This window comes from Typopeltis vanoorti, chromosome 16 (assembly GCF_054136105.1).
Source record: "Typopeltis vanoorti isolate ZY-2024b chromosome 16, IOZ_Tvanoo_1.0, whole genome shotgun sequence".
Lineage (NCBI taxonomy): Eukaryota > Metazoa > Arthropoda > Arachnida > Uropygi > Thelyphonidae > Typopeltis > Typopeltis vanoorti.
Window position 1 is genome coordinate 44,986,104 of NC_143564.1, and position 23,893 is coordinate 45,009,996.

Consider the following 23,893-nt stretch of genomic DNA (forward strand, 5'->3'; position numbering starts at 1 on the left):
TTTGTGACATACTTGTTCTTAAGTAGGTTTTAATCAATTTCAACTTTGAAAAGAACGTTCACTGCTCGCTACACTAACAGGTAAGGTTAATAGTATTCTTAAAGCAATTGAAAAGTTAGGGAAAGAAATTATTGGACACAATAAAATTAAGAATATCGAAAGGGCTTTTGAATATTTAAATTATCCTTCCGAAAAATATCCCGGAAAGCACATAACTCGTCATATAGTTCTATTGCATTTACGTCTTTATTGTCGCAGTTCTTCAAGAGAATCGCTAAATCGTCACAATTTTTTTGTAAATCTTCATTATTAATTTGTAGTAATCTATACAAGAAATTGAAATTATCATAATATGTTTTTAGTTGTTCAAAACGTTCTATTAACGAACACATTGCAATGTCTATAAGTGTATAAAACACATTCACTCTAAATTTATCTTTTGGCGATTGCGGCGTTTCGTCATGATGCTCGTAGTCAAATTGTCGTATCTTCTTTCGTCGTCGAACTTCCGTACCAGTTTTAAATTCTTGTTCTCCATCCACCTCTTCACTCAGTTCTTTTGCAGTTTTTAGAACTTCTTTAAAATTTGTATATGATTGATACTCTTGTAAGAATATTTTTTAAGTTTTCGATAGATTCTAAAGCTAGTGTAATGTTCATATTTTTGTCTTGAAGCATTTTACTCACAGGGTTTATTCTGTTAAGTAAATCATGCCCAGTTATAAGAGAGCAAATAAATTTGTAGTCCTTTATTTTAGCACTTAATGTTTGTGCTTCATGCTGAGTTGCTTTATTAAAATTTTCATTATTTAAAATTTCAAAAAGTGCATCATAAATTTCTCCTAACTGATATCGTAGAGGGCGGATTGCATTAATTTTACTTTCCCATCACGTTTCTGATATATGTTTCAATGTTAGTTTTTTATGAACGTTAAAAGGATTGCCCAACGTTTGTAAGAGAATGAAAAGAAATTTTATATTTCTTGAATAATTGCAAAGAAACTAATTGTATCTGCATTCACTTTGGCTGCATCGTTAATGATTAAATTTAGAGTATGAGCAGCACATGGCACGTAAAACGCTAGAGGATTTTTGTTCAAAAGCAAATTTTGGAGCCCATATTTTTTCCCTTTCATATTTGCCCCATTTTCATACCCTTGACCTCACATGTCTTCAATGGGAATGTTCCATTTTTCCAGTTGTTCCATTATTGTTGCACATAAACTACGTCCGTTCGAATCTGATATATCTGCAAAACCTAAAAAATTTTCCCTGAACCTTGACAATTCCATTGTCACAGGAAACAAAGTGAATAATAATGGTCATTTGTTCTGTTTTACTTGCATCAGGTGTGCAGTCTAAAATTATGGAATAATATTTAGATTTTCGAATTTATAATAAAATTGTATCCCTGATTGCGTTACGTTTCCAATATTTAATTTTGACTGTCTTTACTCAAATAGTGTACCCTATTGTATTCGTTGTAGGGCCCTTTCAACATGAGTTTCCATAACGGGATCAAACATAGCAATCAGTTCGTCTAATTTTAAAAAATTGCCGTTACTCCTTTCATATAATTTATCAGATGATCCGTGAAAAGCTAAATTTCGACTACCAAGGAATTTTATAATTTCAATCAAGCATTCTAAAACACTCGTCTAATGTTTCTTTTCCATTTCATACATGCTTTGAGTCTGGAAATCAATAGTAGTTTTGTTTTTTTAAATTTTTATGAAGTTCCTTCCATTTAAAGAAATTTTTCATGTGAGTTAAACTAGTCTCATGTCTATGTAAAGTTGTACTTCTATTTCTCCAATCGTTATAACCTTCTACAAGACTCAGTTGGTGATTCAGTTGATTTAGTAGGTGCAACAAGTTTGCAACAAAAGCAAAAAACAGAATTTAAAGTTTCGGAATAAATGAGCCATGTTCTTGGCACAAGCTCCCGTTTTCCATTTTTCTATTATAATACTTGTAGCCAAATTTACGACCATATGTATCTCTAGGATATATTATATTTTTCTGTTGAACAGGCCCCATTTCAATTAAAACAGCTCGTAATTTTTCATCAATATTTTCCCATTCACCTGGATCTTCTAAATTTACAGAGAATAGCAATGTCTTAGTTTCGTGGTCAACTACAACTAAATCTTGTTGTAGTCGACTAAATCCTAACTATTTTTCACTTAAATCATGTTCAGTTATCTTGTTTAATAGTTGCAATAGTACTTTCATGAAAACTGGATGATGTGCATGGTTCTTCAACTCTGATTTATTGAGTTGGTTACAATCTGCATCAGAATATTTTAATATTTTAACAAATTTATTAAGAGCCCCAGTTTGTTTCTTAATATCTGCTTCTTTTGCAGCATGACGCTTATGATTTTGTGCACCGAATAACTTTTTTTTAAATTTTTGATTCCATTTCTATTTTATACCCACAAGAAATTATTACACAACACGACACAGAGACGAAATAATAGTCCGCACCGCGCTACTGTCAGTAGTCTACTGAGATGCGTACCATATGACTGGTTAACTAGCAACAAATGTTTTGTACAAAAATTTGTTTCTGCTTATAAAACCATTCATAGTTTCACTTTAGATAGATTGCAGTAGACACAACATTCTGCAGGCAAGCATTTAGCCTGCTGTAGCTGCAAATTGTAAACAGCTGGCTGATCAAAGAGGCGGCAATATACATTTTTTAAAAATTTTTATTTGGTGTATCTGGCCTTATTTATTTTAATATTGATCATTCTAAGAATTTTTTGTTTTATGATAAAAATTTTGTTTCTTAAAAATTAACTTATGAACCGCTCCCTGCCTGCGGCGCCCGCATGCACCGCATGCTCTGCATGCCCGCTTCTGCCCAGCCCTGCTGTGATGGATTCTTTTCTCTCCTGTGTGCACTTTTGTAGCTTCCACAGGTTCTTCACCTCGTTATCCCACAATTGTGGGATAACGAGGTGAAGATTAACTGTTCTGAAAAATTCCCTATCCTCCATCGTGTTGCTGCTGGTGGCTTCTGAGTTAATGCTGTTCACATTCATGATTTAAAACTTTTCTTACACTATATATATATATATATATATATATATATGTTAAAAATACCAAGCAATTTTAAACCTGGTTTTCTCCATTTCCCTTGGTATTTTTGACATTTATTATACCCAAGGTAAAATACTTTCTACACACACATATATATATATATATGCACACCTCTGATTGTGTTTAGTCGCCTGATCTTTTTACAAAACTGTTTCAATCCAAATAACTTGTGATATATTTATTTCGGATTTATCCTGTCGACAGCTGCGGAATTGTAATATTTTCCGTGTGTTGCTCTATGTCTCTAATATTATCTTTCTATTGCTTTAATGACTTGACCCACACTTCTCACCCTGAAAAATTGGGATATCAGGGTATCCTTGAATTTATTGTATTCCAAAGTGTCTCTCAGTACAGGAGAGGAATACAAAAAATTCTTGGCCCTGCCAATCAATTTATTCTGTAATATGATTAGAAGTTGGAAGTCCGACTAGTTGCCGACGTTCCTTAACTCCTCTAGAAACTTGAAGAATGACAACACATCATTGTGGTCCTCTCCAGAGAATTGTGGGATAATGAGGTGAAGATTAACTGTTCTGAAAACTTCCCTATCCCCCGTCGTGTTGCTGCTGGTGGTTTCTGAGTTAACGCTGTTCACATTCATGATTTAAAACTTTTCTTACACTATATATATAGATGCACTTTCTGATTGTACTTAGTCGCCTGATCTTTTTACAAAACTGTTTCAATCCAAATAACTTGTGATATATTTATTTCGGATTTATCCTGTCGACAGCTGCAGAATTGTAATATTTTCCGTGTGTTGTTCTGTGTCTCTAATATTATCTTTCTATCGCTTTAATGACTTGGCCGGCTGCACCCCTTGAGATATTTTACTATTGCCTGTCTCTTGTGTAATCCACTATCTATGTATCGTAATTCACTCTTTCATGCAAAGTTTATTCTACCTTTTGTACTTCCTATCGTATGCCTAAGAGTGCTGGAAATTTATTTTTTTTGACTGCGCCACCAGTATTCTTCTTCTCGGCATAAGAATTGGTAATATGACTGGCAGTTCTCTCCCTCTCTAACATAAATTCCTTCCAGTCAATTAACATATACAGTCATGGTTCACATGCACATTTTGTCGTCTTTGATACCCTATTTGTTTCCCGCTTACAGGCCCGAGTTTATTTTGAAACAGTGCATTGCAAATCAAAGATCAGGTGGCACTCTATTGACATAGATCAAACACATTTACTTACACTAAGATAAATTACATCATGAATAAATTACACTCCCCAATTATATGATGGGGAGATTACTCCTTCTACTTATCTGTTAAAGTAAAATGTTAAACTTCCTTTGCAATTCTTAACAATTATATAACATAAATATTCATACACTTTCCTGCTCTCTAAATAAAATTCCTAACATATTCACTATTAATCCAATTGTTATGTTCAAACTATTTCATATATGTACTCCAATTACTAACAAGCAAAATTTCACTCATAGACACTGCTGAATTTTAACACCTTAATCTTATCAGTCCACTACAAATAGTTCTCCTATGTTACACATAAAATACATGAAAGGAACAACTCACATAAGCTCTGTTATCTTCGTTGCGCACTTATTCACGGTCCCGTTCTTCTAGAGTCCTAAGCTTTTCCTCCGTCACAGGTTTTGGATTCCTTACTATGGGATTTCGTGTCACCAGTGTCTCATCGGGGATGTTGGCGGGGATCTGGAACACAAATTTCTGGCACTCATGAGCTCGGTCAAGGGGATCCAACATATGGAGTATATGCAATCTCGTCCAGGTGGCAGTGCATTCCTCTCCAGCGCTGAGGTTCGCTCCTCGGTCAGTAGCTTCTGGCAAACTTCCGCTGCAATGTTATCAGATCTAGACGTCCTCCGGTGGATCGGCATCCTTCTCTTCTCTCCCTCCTTCTGAACCCTTGGGTGACCTAGCCGAATAGTCATGTCCTCGATAATCAACTGCTGATGTTCGATATTCTTGTCGATGCCTTTTATCACTTCTTCTTTGGAAACTTGCATGAAGGGTTGAGACCCCCAAATATTTCGGTGCAACTCCTTGATCTACCACCATTGCCGATTTTTTCTTTCTTCTCTGAAGTGCACTCCTAAATTCGTTTTGTCGGACAGCAGAACCTTGTCTGATCCATATCGATCCTTTTAACATTGACCTTGAAGGTGGTCATATATAGAGCTCATAAACCAAAGTTTCTTATACACTTAGTCAGAACAATAACATAAAGTTTCCAGTGGCAAACCATTATCCTTGTTCTTACCAATTTTAGACATTCTTTGTTTACAAAGTTTGAGGAAGTTAATTCCCATCAGATTACTTACATAGGCTTTTAGCATTCTTTATACAGTGACACACAAAAGTTATTTTTTAACAATCTTTTGAGATGTGACCTCTGTAAAAGTTGATGTAAGGTGCTTGTAAAATTCTAAGCTACATCGAATTTTACAAAGGCCTTCTTGGTGACTTCTTGTTGGGTCAACACACTAACCTGTTTGTGCTTCCTAGCAGCATTCATGGTTCCTAGCAGAACCATGAATGCTGCAAATTACAGATGAGGTCCTGGATCCTATTGTTCATCCATATGTGGGTGCGATAGGGAGGACATTTATCCTATAAGACAATAATGCTCATCCTCATTGAGTAAAACTCATGGACCAGTATCTTCAAGAAGAGACTGTTTACATTGGAACTGGCCAGTCAGGTCTCCTGACATTAATTCTATTGAGCATGTCTGGGATGCTCTAGATAAACATGTTGCTCTCAACCCCCCCCCTCCATACCAAAAATCATGAGGAATTTGCAGGAGCAGGTGGTTGTCGTTATTCACTGAGCTCCAAAGCAACATTATAAACAGTACGAACCATCGTTGGAGTGCTGTATTCCTGGTGGGGAGGGGGGGAACCACATTCCTTATTAAGGCACTTTCACAATCTCATTTTGTTATTATTATAGCAATCTCCATTGATGGAATCAACTTATTATGGGTAATCTCATTTAACAGGCAACATGTTTGTCATTTTGAATGTTAAACTAATTCATATGCTCAGCATTCACAGTGCATTCAGGCAATGCATTTCACTCCCCACCACTTCCATGCAAAAAATTTACTCATCACTCCCTCTTCATGAAAACTGTCCACAGCTTCCACTCTTTTTATAACTCTCCTCTGTATTAATCTCCTAAAATCTCTGAAATAGCTTAAAACATCTCTGTTATGTATATCACTTCTTTCACCTATCCAAATTCTGTGATTTACATTTCATTAACTCAGTCCTCCATAATGAACATTCCACATTCCTGATATATATTTAGTTACTGCTCATGACCACTTCTGTTTGTCTAGTATAAGATTTAAAGCCTTGTGTAAGATTTAATTTATATTACATCTAGATTATATTACATTTCAGTTTAAAGTTTTTTTTTCCTCACTACTTCTGGAGTTGAGATTATGTTTTTGATTTTGCATTGAATTCCTGCCAAAATTGTATATTTTACCATCTAGTTTATCTTGTCTTGTCATGTATTTTCTCCCTTCAGGAGATCGATTACCATGTATCTTAACCATGTCCTATTCTGTGCCTCTACTGCATTCCTTGTATGAGATAGATCCATTCTTATATATTTTTCATCCACTCCAGTCTTTCTCTTCCTCTTTTTCTCTTTCTCTCACCAGTACCTTCAAGAAGTGTCCTTTGTAGGCATTTATGTCTCTAAGAATTTCTGAAATAGCTGACTTTTCTCTTTTTAATTTCTTTTATCAGGTATCTGCCATCTCTAGTACTTCTTTGTTTGTCTTTTTGTCTTTCCATGATATCGTCATAATTCTTTGCAGCATCCACATATCCAAGGCTTAGTTTTTTCACACTCAGATTGGAAAGTGTCCATGTCTCTACTACATATAATAATGTGGAAGATATATGTAACATTTGGAGATTCTTAGTCTTGTTTTCAGATTTAATTCTCTAGATGTCAGTAGATTTTTCATATTACTGAAAGTTGATCTTACAATTTCAATCCGTCTTCTAATTTCATCTTCTGTCTTTCCATTCTTTGTGATCAAGTGCCCTAGGTATATATGTGTTTGCACTTGTTCTAGTTTATTTCCTTTTATATTGATGTATATTTTTGGTATTTCCTTTTCTCTTGAAATTATCATGATTTTTGTCTTTTTAAAATTAAAATTGAGGCCATATCATTTGCTGTACTAGAGGGTTTCATCTATAAGAATCTTGACGTCATATTTGTTTTTAGCTAGAACAATGTCATCTGCACATCTTAGGTTATTAATATTTCTGCTCCCTACAGTGATCCTTTGAGATTACTAATTTTATTAAATATTTCTTCTGTGTATATGTTAAAGAGAATCGGAGACAAGACATAACCTTGTCTCACATCTTTCTGAACTGGGAATTCTTCTGAGTTCTATCCATTTATTCTCAAAGATGCAGTCTGTTCTCAGTAAAGATTAGTTATTAGCCTAATGAAATTTCCATCCATGCCTATTTTTGAAAGAATTTCAATTAATTGCTCATATTGAACATTTTCGAATGCAATGCCTTTTTTGTAATCTATGCAGAGATACACATTTTTTTTGTTTTTCTAAATATCCTTCTGTGATAGTTCTGATGTTGAAAATACCTTCTTTTTTACCTACATTTTCCTTAAAGCCACTTTGTGTATCATTTATTTTTGTATTTGTTTTCCTTTTATTTCTTTAAATAATAACATATAGGAGAACTTTTGATACTTGACTGATCAGGCTAATACTTCTGAACTTTTCACATCTTGTAAGTTTTGGTTTTTTGGGAATTGGAATAAATATTGAGTGCAAAAGATATATTTCGGTGATTACACCACATTTTTTTATTATTCAGTTATATAAAAACACTGAAATAATAGTTCCCGACAAGTTTCGTAAATCGTAGGATTTACATCTTCAGGGGGGTAAATAGTATAACTTAAAGTTTAAACAAGAGAATTAATAAATGCAAATCATAACCGTCTGGCTATTCATAAAACTCAAATAACAGAATGCAGATATATAACGTTATTGACGTTGAACAATACCGGACGATGTCACGTGTTCTTATTCTCATTCTTACAGTCCGAGCTCAGATTGAGGTAGATTTTTTATTAGAGCTGACCACACTTGATGGAGAATTAAACCTTGATTTTTATTGCATTGAGTTGGGTTTTTTAGCATATTAGCAGCTTCTTTAAATTTTCTTATATAACTGTTGTTTTCTATGTATGACATCGTTGTTTTTTGCCAGAGTACATCGTGTCCAGTGGAAGTGGTATGGAAAGCAAGACCCATTTTTTGTTCTCTTTTGTATTGTACATCTTTTTGGTGTTCAGCCATGCGTATTTCTCCAGATCTTCCTGTCTGTCCTACATAGCAAATCCCGCAAGAGCAATGGACTTTGTAGACTCCTAGTTTTTTAAGAGGATGATGAGGCGGTTTTGGTGGATGTAGGAATCTTGAGATTTTTTCCATAGGAAGGAAAGCTACTTTTATGATGTGTTTGTTCATTAATTTGGCTAGCTTATCTGTAATTACATATAAGCTAGCCAAATTTATCTGTAATCTGTAATTACAGATAAGCTAGCCAAATTAATGAACAAACACATCATAAAAGTAGCTTTCCTTCCTATGGAAAAAATCTCAAGATTCCTACATCCACCAAAACCGCCTCATCATCCTCTTAAAAAACCAGGAGTCTACAAAGTCCATTGCTCTTGTGGGATTTGCTACGTAGGACAGACAGGAAGATCTGGAGAAATACGCATGGCTGAACACCAAAAAGACATACAATACAAAAGAGAACAAAACGGGTCTTGCTTTCCATACCACTTCCACTGGACACGATGTACTCTGGCAAAAAAAGACGATGTCATACATAGAAAACAACAGTTATATAAAAAAATTTAAAGAAGCTGCTAATATGCTAAAAAACCCAATCCAATGCAATAAAAATCAAGGTTTAATTCTCCATCAAGTGTGGTCAGCTCTAATAAAAAATCTACCTCAATCTGAGCTCGGACTGTATGAACGAGAACAAGAACACGTGACATCGTCCAGTATTGTTCAACGTCAATAACGTTATATATCTGCATTCTGTTATTTGAGTTTTATGAATAGCCAGAGATGGTTATGACTTGTATTTATTAATTCTCTTGTTTAAACTTTAAGTTATACTATTTACCCCCTGAAGATGTAAATCCTACGATTTACGAAACTTGTCGGGAACTATTATTTCAGTGTTTTATATAACTGAATAATAAAAAAATGTGGTGTAATCACCGAAATATATCTTTTGAACCAATTAGCCACAGAAGTCTACGCCTGCAAATATTGAGTTGTTAATATTTTTGTATAGAAATCCAGTCTCATATATCTTATTGCATAATTTTGTTCGGAATTTCGGTCCTCCTTCATCTAGAACCCTCAACCATTGATCGCCTTCAGGTGATGTGTGTGTGTGTGATGGTAGGACTATGTTTGAAGAGCTCTGAAAGCTAAGTTATTTAATTAAAAAAAATAGCATTATCAGTTAAAAAATTGTGTTAGAATTAGACTGCATTGTGGAGTTAATTAGTTGAGGAGATTAAAAATTTTGTTTTGAATATTGTTAATTTAGTCTTTTGCACGGTAAGATATGTAGCATATCACATGGCACCAATGCGAAACAGAACAATGACATCCAAGTTGTTGTCATTGTTTAAAGAATTTAATCAAAGGGATTTCGTGCAGTGCAATGTCTGCAAAATGTATGCATTACTGAAGGCAGCTGGAATTTGGTTTGAAAGTGATAGTGGTGGGAAAGTGTGCCGAAAATATCATGAGAGCGAGGATCAAATGTGTGTCTCAGGTCACGAGTTTGAAGTAGTGGATGGAACTCGGAATACGATTTGAAAATTGTGATGTAATGCCAGATAGCATTGAAAGTGAGATTAAATGTGACATGGTTGAAAGTGAGAGTAAAAGTGGTGAACGAAAGAATAGTTTTACTGATATAAAGAATGAAGAGACGGCTAGAATGAGAGAGATAGCTTGGTCACGTGGAGTGATACATAAGGCGAACTAGCAGCTGGAGTGATTGCAAAAATGTCTAGCGAGTGGATCAGCTGATAACAAAAAGAAATGCAAGATAAGAAAAATGAGGGCATGGCCAAGAGAGAAAGAAAAATTAAAGAGTGCTGTTATACTGAGATTCAATCATAAAAGGTGTGATCGATGAGAATTTGACAAAATCTTGCTTTCCTGGTTCAAAAATTAATGATGTTAGTGATGCTATTAGAGCACAAAAGGGTAGGGTGGAAGAAATGATCGTAGTTGCTGGAATGAATGATTTAAAAGGAGAAAAGTATGACATGAGAGGGGACATGAAAGAATTACTGGAAGTAGAAAAAGAAAAGCATGAGAGAGTTAAGATAGTAAGTAATCTGTTGCCGCAATATGAGAGAGTAAAGCTGAGAAGGAGAACCATAATAGCAATTGACTCGATGCCTGGGTTATGCAGGAGGAGGGTGTGGACTTTGTGAATGTATGGAGTGAGTTTGATGGGCAAAAGGACTTATACAAGATTGGTATTGGTTGGCTCATTCTAGCCAAAGGTTATTGGCATTAGTGAGAAATGGCTAACTGAAGATGATATAATTAGTGGGATAGAATGTGAAGAGTATAGTGTGTTTAGGATGGATAGAGAGAAAAGAATGGGGAAAGGAGTGTTATGATGAAAGACTAATAGAAATTAGACTCAAGACATAAAGAGGCTACATAACAATAATTGGTGCATATGCACCAGAAGAGGGAAAAGAAGAAGACAGTAATATATTTTATAAAGAATTACAGAATGCCATAGATAAAACAAACAAAACTGACTATTTACTGCTAGCAGGAGATTTAAATGCCAGAATAGGAAACAAAAAATACAAAACAAACATAGGTAAATTTGGCGAAGATACATGTAATCAAAATGGTCGCAGATTGCGTGATTTTGTCATTTATAATAATATGAGAATAATGAATTCAATGTTTAAACACAAGGAAATACATAAATATACTTGGTCATCCAGAGAATACAAATCAGTAATTGACTACGTTATTCACAAATTTTAAATTAGCGGAGTTAATTTTAGACGTAAGAGCATATCGAGGCTTTGAATTAAACTCTGATCATTATATGATATCAGCAAAAATTCGTTTTAAGCCAAAGTGGCTAAAAACACATAGAATTGAAAATTCTTACCAGTCAAGCTACAAAATTTCTTCATTACAGGATCTTCAAGTTAGACTACAATATCAAAAATGCACAAACTTAAAAACAGAAACCACACATGAATCAAGTGACAGAGAAGATGAATGGGAAAATTTGAAACAAATTCTCACAAAATCAGCAACAGAAACCTTAGGAATAAAGCACAAATGGATTAGAAAAAAGAGGACTATGAGACTGGAACAAAGAAATAGAAAATATAATAAAAACCAAAAAGGACAGTTACCAGAAATGGCTAAATTCCAAAACAATAGAAGCAGAAATAGAGTATAAAAGAAATAGTGCAATTGCAAAACGAGAAGTAAGGAAAAAACATAGAGAAAGATGGAACAATTTCGTAACAGAACTAGAAAAGGATTTATTTAAGCCACAACCCAAAAGCTATAAAGTAATAAAATACATGAATAAAGAAATAAAAGAAAAGATAAAAATACAAACAATAGATTTAGAAAAATGGCTGACCTATTTCCGAAATCTCTGGACAGATGAGAACAATGAATTAAAATTTTATAAGACAAAGAATGACCTAACAGAAAATATCACAATATTAGAACTGAAAAATATAATAAAGAAGATGAAAAATAGGAAAACGCCAGGAGAAGACAATATAAATATAGAACTATACAAAAATGCAGGTGAAAAATTTAATGAAAGACTTATGAAATTTTTTAATATGGTTTGGGATATCCGGAAAAACCCCTAACTCTTGGAAAAAAGCACTGGTTATCCCAATCTATAAAAAAGGAAATAAAGACAATTGCAATAATTATAGGGGAATTAGCCTGCTGAATACAGGATATAAAATATATGCAGGAATATTAAAAGAGAAATTAAGCAGCATTGTAGAAAACAAATTTTTACTTTAAAATTATTAATAGAAAAGAGAAGAGAATTTCAAAAAGAAATACACATGGCCTTTATTGATTATGAAAAAACCTTTGACAAAATTAGTAGACAAAAATTGTTTAAAATATTAACCGATTTAAACATACCAAACCAACTTTTACAATCTATTCAAGAAATATATACAGGAAATAAAATAGCAATCAAATTAGAACACACCTCAGAATGGAAAGATATATCAAGAGGAGTATGACAAGGATGTACCCTCTCACCTCTGCTTTTCAATATATATATATATATAAATGAAATATTAACAATCTGGAAACAGCATAACCCATTTGGTATACAAATGACCCTGCAAATGAAGATAGATACACTACTATTTGCAGATGATCAAATAGTATTAGCTACATCAGAAGATGACTTACAAAGCTCATTAAAATCATTAAATGATATTTCAAAGCAATATCATATGACAATATCCAAAGAAAAAACAAATATAATGGCATTCAAAGGAGAAAACCCAATAAGAAGTAAAATAGTGATAGATAATAAAATACTAGAACAAGTAAACACTTTCAGATACGGATGTGATCTATCATACGAAGAAGAAAAAGACATAGACACTAAAATATCAAACTTTGTCAAAGTAAATGGCATAATAAATAATATATTTAAGCCATCCCCGGTACAAAAACACACTAGAATCAGACTATATAATGTCTTGTCAAAACCAACTCTACTATACGGAAACGAAACATGGACCATGAAAAGGAAAGATGAAAAACGAATTCAAACAGCAGAAATGAAGTTCCTCAGAAAAACAGCTGGATATACCAAGTGGGACCACAAAACAAATGAAGAAACCTTATAATCCCTGAAAATAAAACCAGTTAATTACTACATAAGACAGTATAAACAAAAATGGCTAGAACATTTAAATCGGAAGACCAAGAAAGAGATGGCATGAGACCGGAACAGGCCACATGTCCTAAATTCCATGTTAGGAAGAAGAAGAAGAAGATTGGAAGGAGGAGAGGACACATGGGGGGAAAGGAAATGGATTTTATGCAGTTACTAAGGGATAATTACCTGAGACAGCATGTAATGCAATACAGTAGGGGTTTAGAGAGTGCTCGATGTAGTAATTGCATCTGAGAATTTGTCTGTAACAAATATGACAACATTGCCACCAGTTGGTGAGAGTGATTATATGGTCTTGACCTGGGAGGTGGCTAAACGTGGGGAATTTTCACTTAAGGCGGGGTATATGAGGAATTACTGGACTGGTCGGTATGACAAGCTTAGGAGATTGCTTGGATTGGTGCCATGTCATGTAAAACTGCAATGTTGATAGTGCATGGGAAGTGGTAAAGGAGTTTGAGGGAAGTAATGGCAGACTGCATACTTAAAGTCAGGAGTGTAAATCAAATGAGAGTTAAATGAGTGAATGACACCATCAAGCTGCAGCTGCAAAAAACGAAACAATTATATAGGGAATTTAAGGAGAAAAGTGACCTGTAGGCACTTGAACAGTACAAGGCACAGGCCAGAAGGATAACTAGTGTGGTTTATTTATTTATTTATTCATATAGAGTTTCCTCTCTTTTCTCCCCCGTCCCTATTGGGGCGAATTGAGCCCCCTCATGGGGAGTTAAGTATTTTTGGCTGTAGAACCGTGCGTTCATGGGGCCGGTTTGCCTGCTTGCAGGATGAAAAACCCCAGATAAACTGTTGGGAAAAACCCTGCTGTCCATGCCCAAGACCGGCTAACTTGGCGATGGCTGAGGAAGATCCTTAAGCTCCTCACGTTGGCAACGGGAATTGAACCCAGGACACTCCTTCCCCAGGCATATGGTTGCGAAGTGCAAAGCCACTAGGCTGACCCCGTGGACACTAGTGTGGTAAGAAAGGCAAAAGCAGATTATGAAAGAAGTTAGCAATGCAGGCTAAAGAGAATCCCAAACAGTTCTTTCAATATGCTGCAAGTAAAAGAAAGAATGTATATGGCAGAATGATTTTAAGGAATGCCAGTAGTAGGAGGTAACTGAATCAGTCGAACTAGTAGAATTACAAAGTGAACACTTTGCAAGAGTGAACACTTTGCAAGAGTACAGGTATTCCTTGCTTAATGTGGAATTTGATTAATGCAGCGAAATTAATTGCGACAATCCCTTTATATACACAGAAAGAGTTTTAATTAACATGCCTTTAAATTTACCATGCAAAAACATGCAAGCCTCGAGGAATGTTTTCTGGCTGAGAGAAAAAAGTCATGAGCATGATGATGGCATTCCTCTCACACAGTTATGCTCCCAGAGCGTAAATTTTACATCCCATTAATCATGTCAGAGAATAAGAGCAATCCCACAACCGGGTCATTAAGTGAAAAAAAAAAAAAAAAAAAGAGGAGGAAAGTAATTACCTTAGATCAGTGTTTCCCAACGTTTTTTGGATCATGCCCCACCTCAATGCCTCAGAGATTTTGATGCTTTCCCCCCCTCTAGTATAATAGTCAGCCAAGTTCTGAAAAAGTATAATACAAATATGTACTTTAAATAAAAAAGGAACATAGGTAAAACTTTTTAATTTGATTTTCTTCAATGAATATAAATTTTTTATTACACTTTGTATATTATAAAACATAAATCGAACTGTGGCTCAGTAGAAGTGGCGTTTGCACTCTATACAGCGCTTAACCTCACGAAGAAAGGATTTGGTGGTTCAAATCTAGTCGCCGACTAGAGGAAATTTTTCTAAGCCTTTTTTGAAATCGGTTGATAGACGGAAAAGGAGTGATGTGATTGAGACATTCAAATTACTGAAGGGTTTCTATAGGATTAATCCAGAAGATATTTTTGAGAATTTGAGAAAAAGATATTTTTAGGACTGGTGGTGGGAGGACTAGGGGCCATGCATGGAAGATGGGCAAGAGTGTGGTTAGCAGGGGTGTTAGAACTAGGTTTTTTACTTGGAGAGTGGTGAATGAGTGGAATAAGCTGCCAGAGTCTGTTGTAGGTGCTATGACTGTGAATGAGTTCAAGGCGAGGTATGATAGATACTGTGAATGTCGAATAGTTGTTCTTGACATGATGTTAGGGCCCTCCCTCAATGAGTGTCGACTCCTTGGAGTTGACCGAGATAATAATAATAATAATAAAAAAATCCAAGTTAATGCGATCCTTGAGCTTGATGTCTGCTACAAAGAGTTCTTATTTGAGGTACTAATTTAGTCATTTTCAATCTCAAATCCCCATGGTTTGTGATATCCAGATGATTTCTTCTTTTTTCAGTAGCAAGTCATTTACAGCACTAAAGCCACATTCAACTAAATATGACGACAGGAAGGGCAACAGTATTTATTTTACAAAACTAGTCGAATTTCAGTATTTCATTTCTGTCTCGTCAGAAAGCCATGCCATTTTTCCTTTTATGTTAAATAAATTTCTTATAGACTCATCATTTTACTTTTCTGAGAGTTCTTCTTGATACTGTATTTATGTTGACTGCTGTACTAGTGATGTCAGCTTTTTTTCTTGGAAAGTCAGGTTGCAACATCGACAATTTATTGTTGACAATGGTAAGTTTTAAGTTAAGGGGATTTTCTTCTTAATGGTAAGTTTTCTTGAGTATATCAGTGATGAGGTGACAAATGCAACGAAATTTTCTAATTGTCCCCCAAAATATTCAAATTGCCCCTCTGTGGGGCAAACGCCCCATGTTGGGAAACACTGCATTAGATAAAAAACTTGATATAATTAAAAGATTTAAACATGGTGAAAGTAAAAGTAAGATTGCAAGCAAATTTGGTTTTAACGAGTCTATAATAAGGACTATTTTATCCAAAGGTGATGAGTATTGCGATCAAGGTAAAGTTGCATCTACATCTGCAAGAATGCAATGCAATACACACGTAATCGAACTGCTATAATGGTTGAAATTGAAGATCTGTTGATTATTTGGCTGGAAGACTGCAATGAAAAGAGAATTCCAATTAGTACCTATAATATCAGCCGTCACTGTATTATAAAATGTGATCACGGCAAAAGATCTAAGCCTCTTTTCAAGACTTAAAGAGACTAAATATAAAGACGGCAGTTCAAAATTTGCAGCTAGCAAAGGCTGGCTTGAAAATTTTAAACCTAGGGCTGGACTAAAAAATGTGAAAATAACAGGTGAAGATGCTGCAATTTCCTGCTGAACTGCAGAAAATTATTGAAGAAAATGATTACGATTACTGACAAATTTTCAATGTAGATGAAACTGGCCTCTATTGGAAAAAGATGCCATCTAGAACTTTTATTTAAAAAAACGCAGCAGCACAGCCTGGCTATAAAGTATGCTTGAAGGGAATGCTAATGTAGATTTTAAATTGAAGCCACTGCTTGTCTATCGAACTTGGAACCCAAGGGCTTTAAAAGGATATAACAAGAATTGGGTGGGCGAATCAGAAGGCTTGGATTTCCTAAAGCCTATTCGAAGATTGGTTTAAGTCTTATTTTTGTTCGGCAGTTGAAGCTTATTGCAAGAGAAATAACTTAGCTTTCAAAAAGAGCTTTTAGATAACACACCTGGTCATCCAAATTATTATTATTATTATCCTAATTTATGATCAAGAAAATATCTTCATGATATTATTATTATTATTATTATCTGAGACCTCCAGGGAGTCAAGGACTCATCGAGGGAGGCCGTAAATTACCTAACCCAGCTATCATACCTTCCCTTAAATTCATTTACACTAAATGCACTCACTATCCCTAAGGGCAAATTATTCCACTCACTCACTCACCGCTTTCTGGGAGAAAAACCTAGCTCTTACCCCTTTCTTGACTGAGAACAACCTTAATTGCCATGGATGCCCCTGTGTTCTCTCCCCGCCTTATATTTATAACGAAATTTTTAATGAAATTTTTCGTTATATTATAACGAAAAATTTCATCATTTGAAATGCTATAACACCCATTCAAAAGTTATAAATTTTCTATAAATTCTGTAAATGACTTCTATCAATTCTCGTAATGATTTGCGTGAGAATGTGAAAGTTTTATTATTTCCATCAAATATGACATCATTGCTATTACCTATGGACATGGGCATTATTGCAACTTTCAAAACCTATTTTCTTAAAAAGACATTCTCAAAGGCAGTAGAAACAACGAGAGAAAATGCGATTACTCTAAAAGAATTTTTGAAAAAAATTTAACATTAAAAATGCAATTGAAAACATTTATGACTCGTGGGAGCAAATGTCTTCTAGCTACATGAGAGCTGTTTGGAAAAACTTTTTGCTAGAATGCGCTAATGACTTAGGTGGTTTTCAAAATCCTGTGAACATGGTTGAAGAAATCGTTGCAATTGGTGAAGACCTTGGTTTTGATGGTGTTGATGTAGAAGATGTTAAAGAATTAATGGATTCAAATTCAAAAGATTTCAGTGACAACAATCTTCTTGAAATTGAACAACATGCATATGAAGACAATGAACAAATTGAATGTGAAGATGAGGTTCGAAAGGAGATAACAATCAAAGAACTGGATGGAATATTTCACAGTTTAGAATTGCTAAGTAATGGATATGGGTTTAGATGTTAATTGAAGAATGCTTATTTTCCGAGGTCTAGAGAGTCATTTTGCTTATCGTAGAATTTATGGTGATAAGAAAAAAACTAAAACTGTTCAAATGACTCTTGAAAACCTTTTTTGATAAAAGTAACTGATGTAGGTACAAGCATTTATTAAACATTCACTTTGCATTCATTTTTTATCTTTCCTAAATGAGTACCATATAAAACAGATTATTAATACAGTAATCGATCATGGACGAATTGTAATTTTTACCATTGATTATTATTATTATTCTTGACACCTCCAAGGAGTCTGAAGACTCATTGCAGGAGGACACCTACTCTACAACTGTCTCCATCACTACACCGAACCTCTACTACCAACTAACGCCATCTACCGCCGCCACTGCCCAAATTATATTTGATTAACATGATTTTGATATATGCAGTAACGTCGAAGGATTAATTAATCATGTTAATCAAAGGATACCTGTATATCATCCTGGTTGTGATATTGCAGAAATTAAGGAACTGATGGCTTATGCGGGAACTGAGGTAAATGAAATGTAGGTGAATAGCATATTACAGAAGCTTAATGTGAATATAGCTGTAGGATTGGATAATATACCAGCTCAAGTTTTACGTGAAGCAGCAAAAGAATTGTCAGTACCTTTGACCATATTGTTTAATCTAAGTCTCAGTTCTGGGTTATTCCCGAGGGGGTGGAAAGAGGGGAAAATAGTTCCATTGCATACAGGTGGCTCCAAGGTTGAAGTATTGGAGAAGTTGGTCAAGAGCAAAATACAGGAATAATAGATGGAAATGGGATACTGTATGGGGAGGGGGGAGTGCAGCATGGTTTTGTGAAGGGTAGATCATGCCTCAGTAGCTTGCTCACATTTTATAATACAGTGACGGCTGAGTTGGATAAAGGCGATTGGTTTACAGTAATACTGCTGGACTTTGCAAAGACCTTGGATAGGATACCACGGGTTTGGATATAGGGTTGGTGAGATGGATAGGAGAGTGGTTGATGGAGAGATATCAGAGAGTAGTTTATTCTGGAGTTCAAAAGAAGGCCTGTGACTAGTGGTGTGCTGCAGGGTTCTGTTCTTAGACCACTGCTATTTAATTTGTTCATTAACAATATAGGAAAGGTTGTAATAGATTTAACGGTATTGATATGAACACAGATGGATAAGAAAATAACCATTTATTAACTAAAAGCTGATATTTAGCTGGTATTATATCATTATATCCAGCATCTTCAGAGCACACAACACAAAGTTTGTTACAAATGCAAGACAACCACAATCCGGTGTAACAGTGGGACCAGTATAAGTAATTGCAGCGTGCAACACAAGACTAAAGTCCTAATAGGCTAGGTTAAAAAAAATATTCATGTGTTGCACGCTGCAATTACTTATATTGGCCCTACTGTTACACCAGATTGTGGTTGTCTTGCATTTGTAACAAACTTTGTGTTGTGTGCTCTGAGGATGCTGGATATAATACCAGCGAAATATTAGCTTTTAAGTTAATAAATGGGTATTTTCTTATCCATCTGTGTTCATATCAATACCATTAAATCTATTACAACATGTCTGATGAACACACAAGCCTATCCACGGATATAGGAAAGGATCTGAGTTGAACTGTTCAGTTATTTGCCGATGATGTAAAGTTGGATAGAGCAATAGTTAATACACTTAACTATTGGAAAAGGGATGATATGATTGAGACATTTAAATTACTAAAGACATTTAAATTACAAGAATAATTCAGAGGAAATTTTTCAGAACAGGTCTGGTGTTGGGAGAACTAGGGGCCATTCATGGAAACTGAGCAAGAGTGTAGTTAGCAAGGGTGTTAGAACTAAGTTTTTTACTTGGAGAGTGGGGAATGAGTGGAATAAGCTGCCAGAGTCTGTTGTGGGTGCGAGACTGTGAATGAGTTCAAAACCAAGTATGGTAGATACTGTTCAATGCTGAGTAGTTCTTGACATGAAGTTTAGGGTCTCCTTCAATGAGTCTAAGGACTCCTTGGAGTTTCCCATATTACTACTACTAATAATAATCTTCTTCTACTACGCGTTATTCCCGCTTCCCATGCAGGGTCCGCGTGTTACTTTTAGATGCGACTTCTTGTTAGTACTACTCCCAACCGACCCGTCACCTGGTCTGCCGCTGGGGGGGGGGAGATATTTTTGACTGTAGAGGCGTATGTTCATGGGGCCGGTTTGCTTGTTTGCGGGATGAAAAACACCAGATAAACTGGCGGAAAAAACCCTACTGACCGCGCCCAAGACCGGCTAACTTGGCTATGCCTGAGGAAGATCCTCAAATTCCTCACGTCTACAATGGGAATCGAACCTGGGACACTCCTTCCCCAGGCATATGGTTGCGAGGCGCAAAGCCACTAGGCTAACCGTGCGGTCACTACTACTACTACTAATAATAATATCTATTCCTGTATATTCAACCCATCTTTCCATGATTTCTTTTTTATCAATTAGAATATGGTCTTTTGAATCTCTAATGACATTTGCATGATTTACTTTATTTTACATGTTTGTCATTTCTCTGATATTTTAATGCATTTCTCTGCTTCTCCTGCTTTCTATGAAGGTTTTCTGTCTGTACATTTGTTCCTAATACATTCCTCTTTTGCTTTCCTGCATTATTTTTTTATTTCTTTATTCATGCTTTTATATTCAGGTTTGTTCTTTAACTTTTTTCTTTGTTCCATCAACTTTAAGATTTTTTTTTCCATTTATCCAGGATTTATTCTTTTCCTTTTTAATTGTGGGAGTGTATTTTTGTCTTCTTCATTAGTGCTATTTTTGAATGTTTGCCAGTTCATGTTAATTTTATCTATTGGTCATCTATTTTCTGTGTGAATTTTGGTATCAGGCTTGTTGAGGGATATAAAGACTTAATAACCGAGAAGTTAAAGACTGCTTTTATAAAGCAGTCTTTAACTTCTCGGTTATTAAGTGAGTCTGAGTTATAAGCTTCTCTTATGAGTGGTTAGTTCAGTATCTTAAGTTTTATTTTGATTTTTGCAATCGCTGGGTTGTGGTCAGATCCTACATCAAATAACAAAATGAATTTTGTTATTTGACGAATGTTTTTTATTGTTTTTATAAATTTTCAAATGTACACTATTCACTGAATAACTTGGCATGGCAAAAGCTGAACGAACACTAAACATTGCCGAAGGCAACACAAGAGAAAGATATGCCTAGAGGCTAGATTTAATTAACTTGGTTGTATCTCAATGTATGTACACGAATGTTATTATTTAGTCTACTATTTTAAAATTCCTTTTAAAAATTAGAGAATTTTAAAACGCTACAATATTTTTAATTGTACTCTAATTTAAGTTTTTTAAAAGTATTTAATTATTTTTATTAAAAATTATGAAACCATTGTTTTAATTTGTCATGTTTTTTTCACTATATTTCACTTAATTCGTCATGATCTTGAACTAATTTAATCAGCCAATCATGTTTGGGAATTTTCCATTAGTCAGGCCTGAGATGTAAACAAACTGCATGCCATTCTATATGCTACTTCGAGAATGTAATAAAAGGTTATAGGCTTGAGCGTTGTTGAGTTACCGTATTTTTTAAAGTATTTATAGGTTAATGTTTAGGTGGAACTTCTTTAATTAATAAATTTTAATTTCACTGCGCACACTTGAAAATCTAGTGTGCGCATATTTTTTGCTTTGTGCGCTAGTTGTAAAATGTGTGCGTGCACACATGCGCACAGCTTAGAGGGAACATTGATCGATACTATGGTACTACTTCTCCATACACCCCTAGTTCATATTATATCTGAAAACTGTGAATGAATTGAAAAGATCTTCATGGTAACTTGGTTTTCTTTGCTAACATTAAGTTTTATTAATTAAAGATGCCAAGAAATTATATACTTGGTTTCATCCTTTATCCAAGTGTAAGCAAAAGAAATTTTGCACATGAAGTAACTTCATGACAGGGCAACTTGTATAGAGGCTAATGACTTCACATCAATTGCCTTGGTATACTAAAATGCAAAGCACATATCCTTACAGACATGAGACCTCAATAAAGGTCGAAACTGGTGTGGGTAGTGGCCTTTCCCATAATGCATAGCATTATACATGTCTGTAAGGATATGTGCTTTGCGCTATGACATACCAAGGCAATTGATGTGAAGTCATTAGGCTCTATATACAAGTTGCCTTGTCATGAAGTTACTTCATGCGCAAACTTTGTTTGTTTACATTTTGGTAAAGGATGAAACCAAGTATATAATTTCTTGGCATCTTTAATTTATAATATAACCAAGTGAAAAATCTTTCAATAAAGTTTTATCATTCTTTCATTCTTCTGATTATTAAACTTCAATTTATTAAACTTCAATTTTACAATAATTTAGTTAAAACATGCATAGTAAAATTAAGTGTGAAAACATTTTGTTACATATTATTGTGTTTTCATTTCAGAGAACTTTTAAACGTCAGACAGCCAAGCTGATAGACCTTCTCCTCAAACAAGGTTCATCTGGTTTTAATGCCTTTGTTAAGTCTCTAGAGAAAGATTATGTCTGGCTTGCTGACAGATTGCAAAACTGTATTAATAATGGTTGCCACCAAGATGAAGAAAATAATTATGATATTTATGAAAAACTTCTTGCAGGTGGAGTGCCCTTCCAAATAAATAATTTGGTGTGCAGAAAATCTAAGCAATGGGAAATACGTGATGCACTGATTAAAGTTGCAACTTCGAAATGTAGACGAGGGTGGGTAGTATTACATGGTATGGTAGGGTGCGGAAAGTCGGTTCTTGCAGCAGAAGTCCTTAGAGATGTTCATCTCTATAATGAGTATTTTTCAGATGGAGTATGGTGGATAGCTATCGGAAGAAATGACAGCCAACCTAATGGAGGTTTACTTATTAAGATGCAGAACCTTTGCGATAAGTTAGATTCTAGTAGGAGCTCCATGCCGTCTACAGAGGAACTAGCTACAGATAGATTGAAAATAATTTTTAGTCAAAATGAATTTAAAAATGGACTCTTAGTTTTAGATGATGTGTGGAACTCTCATGTTGTTAAGGCATTTGATGTGGGTGTTCCAGTGATGCTTACCACAAGAAATAAAAGCATAGTAGATAGTGTTTCAGGAGTAAAAAATTTTATCATGATGAATGGATTTACATTAGATGAAAGTAAAGATTTATTAGCAAAGTCAGTTAAAGTTTGTACTTCAGAACTTCCACCTGATGTTGAAAAAATTCATGAAAAGTGTAAAGGTAAGTGATTTCAATTCATTTAAATTTTGATATTCATATAAAGCACTGGTTCCCAATGGAAGCAGGTACTACTTCCTTGAGGCATTTATTGGACATTTAGTTTGACAATTTAGGTGATTTTTATTTTTTTTTTAGTTTTTAGAGAGTGCTGATAGTGACCAAACTGGCTTGCTTTTCTTGTTTGCAACTCAGGTGTTTTGAAAGATAATAATAAATTTACTTTAATCCTTTATCCAAGTGTGAGCAAGCAAAGTTTATGCCTGAAAATATCTTCAGGACTGGGGTAAGGTAGTACAACACCGGGCAGCTCATAGCAAAGGTGGACCAAGCTAACATCACTCCTATCTCAGTATCTTCCATAATACAAAACACATCTTGCAGATATGTATAATGTTATGCATTAAGGGAAGGGCCACTACCCAGACTAGTTTTGACCTTTATTGAGGTCTCTTCAGTGGGAGCCAGGCCCAGAAGTGGAGATACCAGGCAGAAGCAATAGCAAGGTCATCTTTACCTATAGGAGTTGCCAAAAGGTGTGCCACCTTTTTATTAAATTACTCTGGATTTAGAGAAAGATGTTGAAAGTTTATTTTTCACTTGGTTAGACTATAATAAATTTAGTTTAATCCTTTATCCAAGTGTGAGCAAACAAAGTTTGTGCCTGAGATAGGAGTGATGTTAGCTTGGTCCACCTTTGCTACGAGTTTCCCAGTGTTGTATTACCTTACCTCAGTCCTGGAGATATTTTCAGGTGCTAACTTTGTTTGCTCACACTTGGATAAAGGATTAAACTA

General features: G+C 34.8%; 1 protein-coding gene across 1 annotated transcript in view; it reads left to right on the forward strand.

Annotated features, from left to right (window-relative positions):
- LOC150097985 (apoptotic protease-activating factor 1-like) overlaps positions 1–23,893 on the forward strand; it is a 313,888-nt gene that overhangs the window by 18,351 nt on the left and 271,644 nt on the right. The window contains exon 2 of the mRNA XM_090406652.1: positions 22,292–23,099. Within this exon, the coding sequence (XP_090262778.1) occupies positions 22,292–23,099 (808 nt within the window). The remainder of the gene's footprint in view (positions 1–22,291; positions 23,100–23,893) is intronic.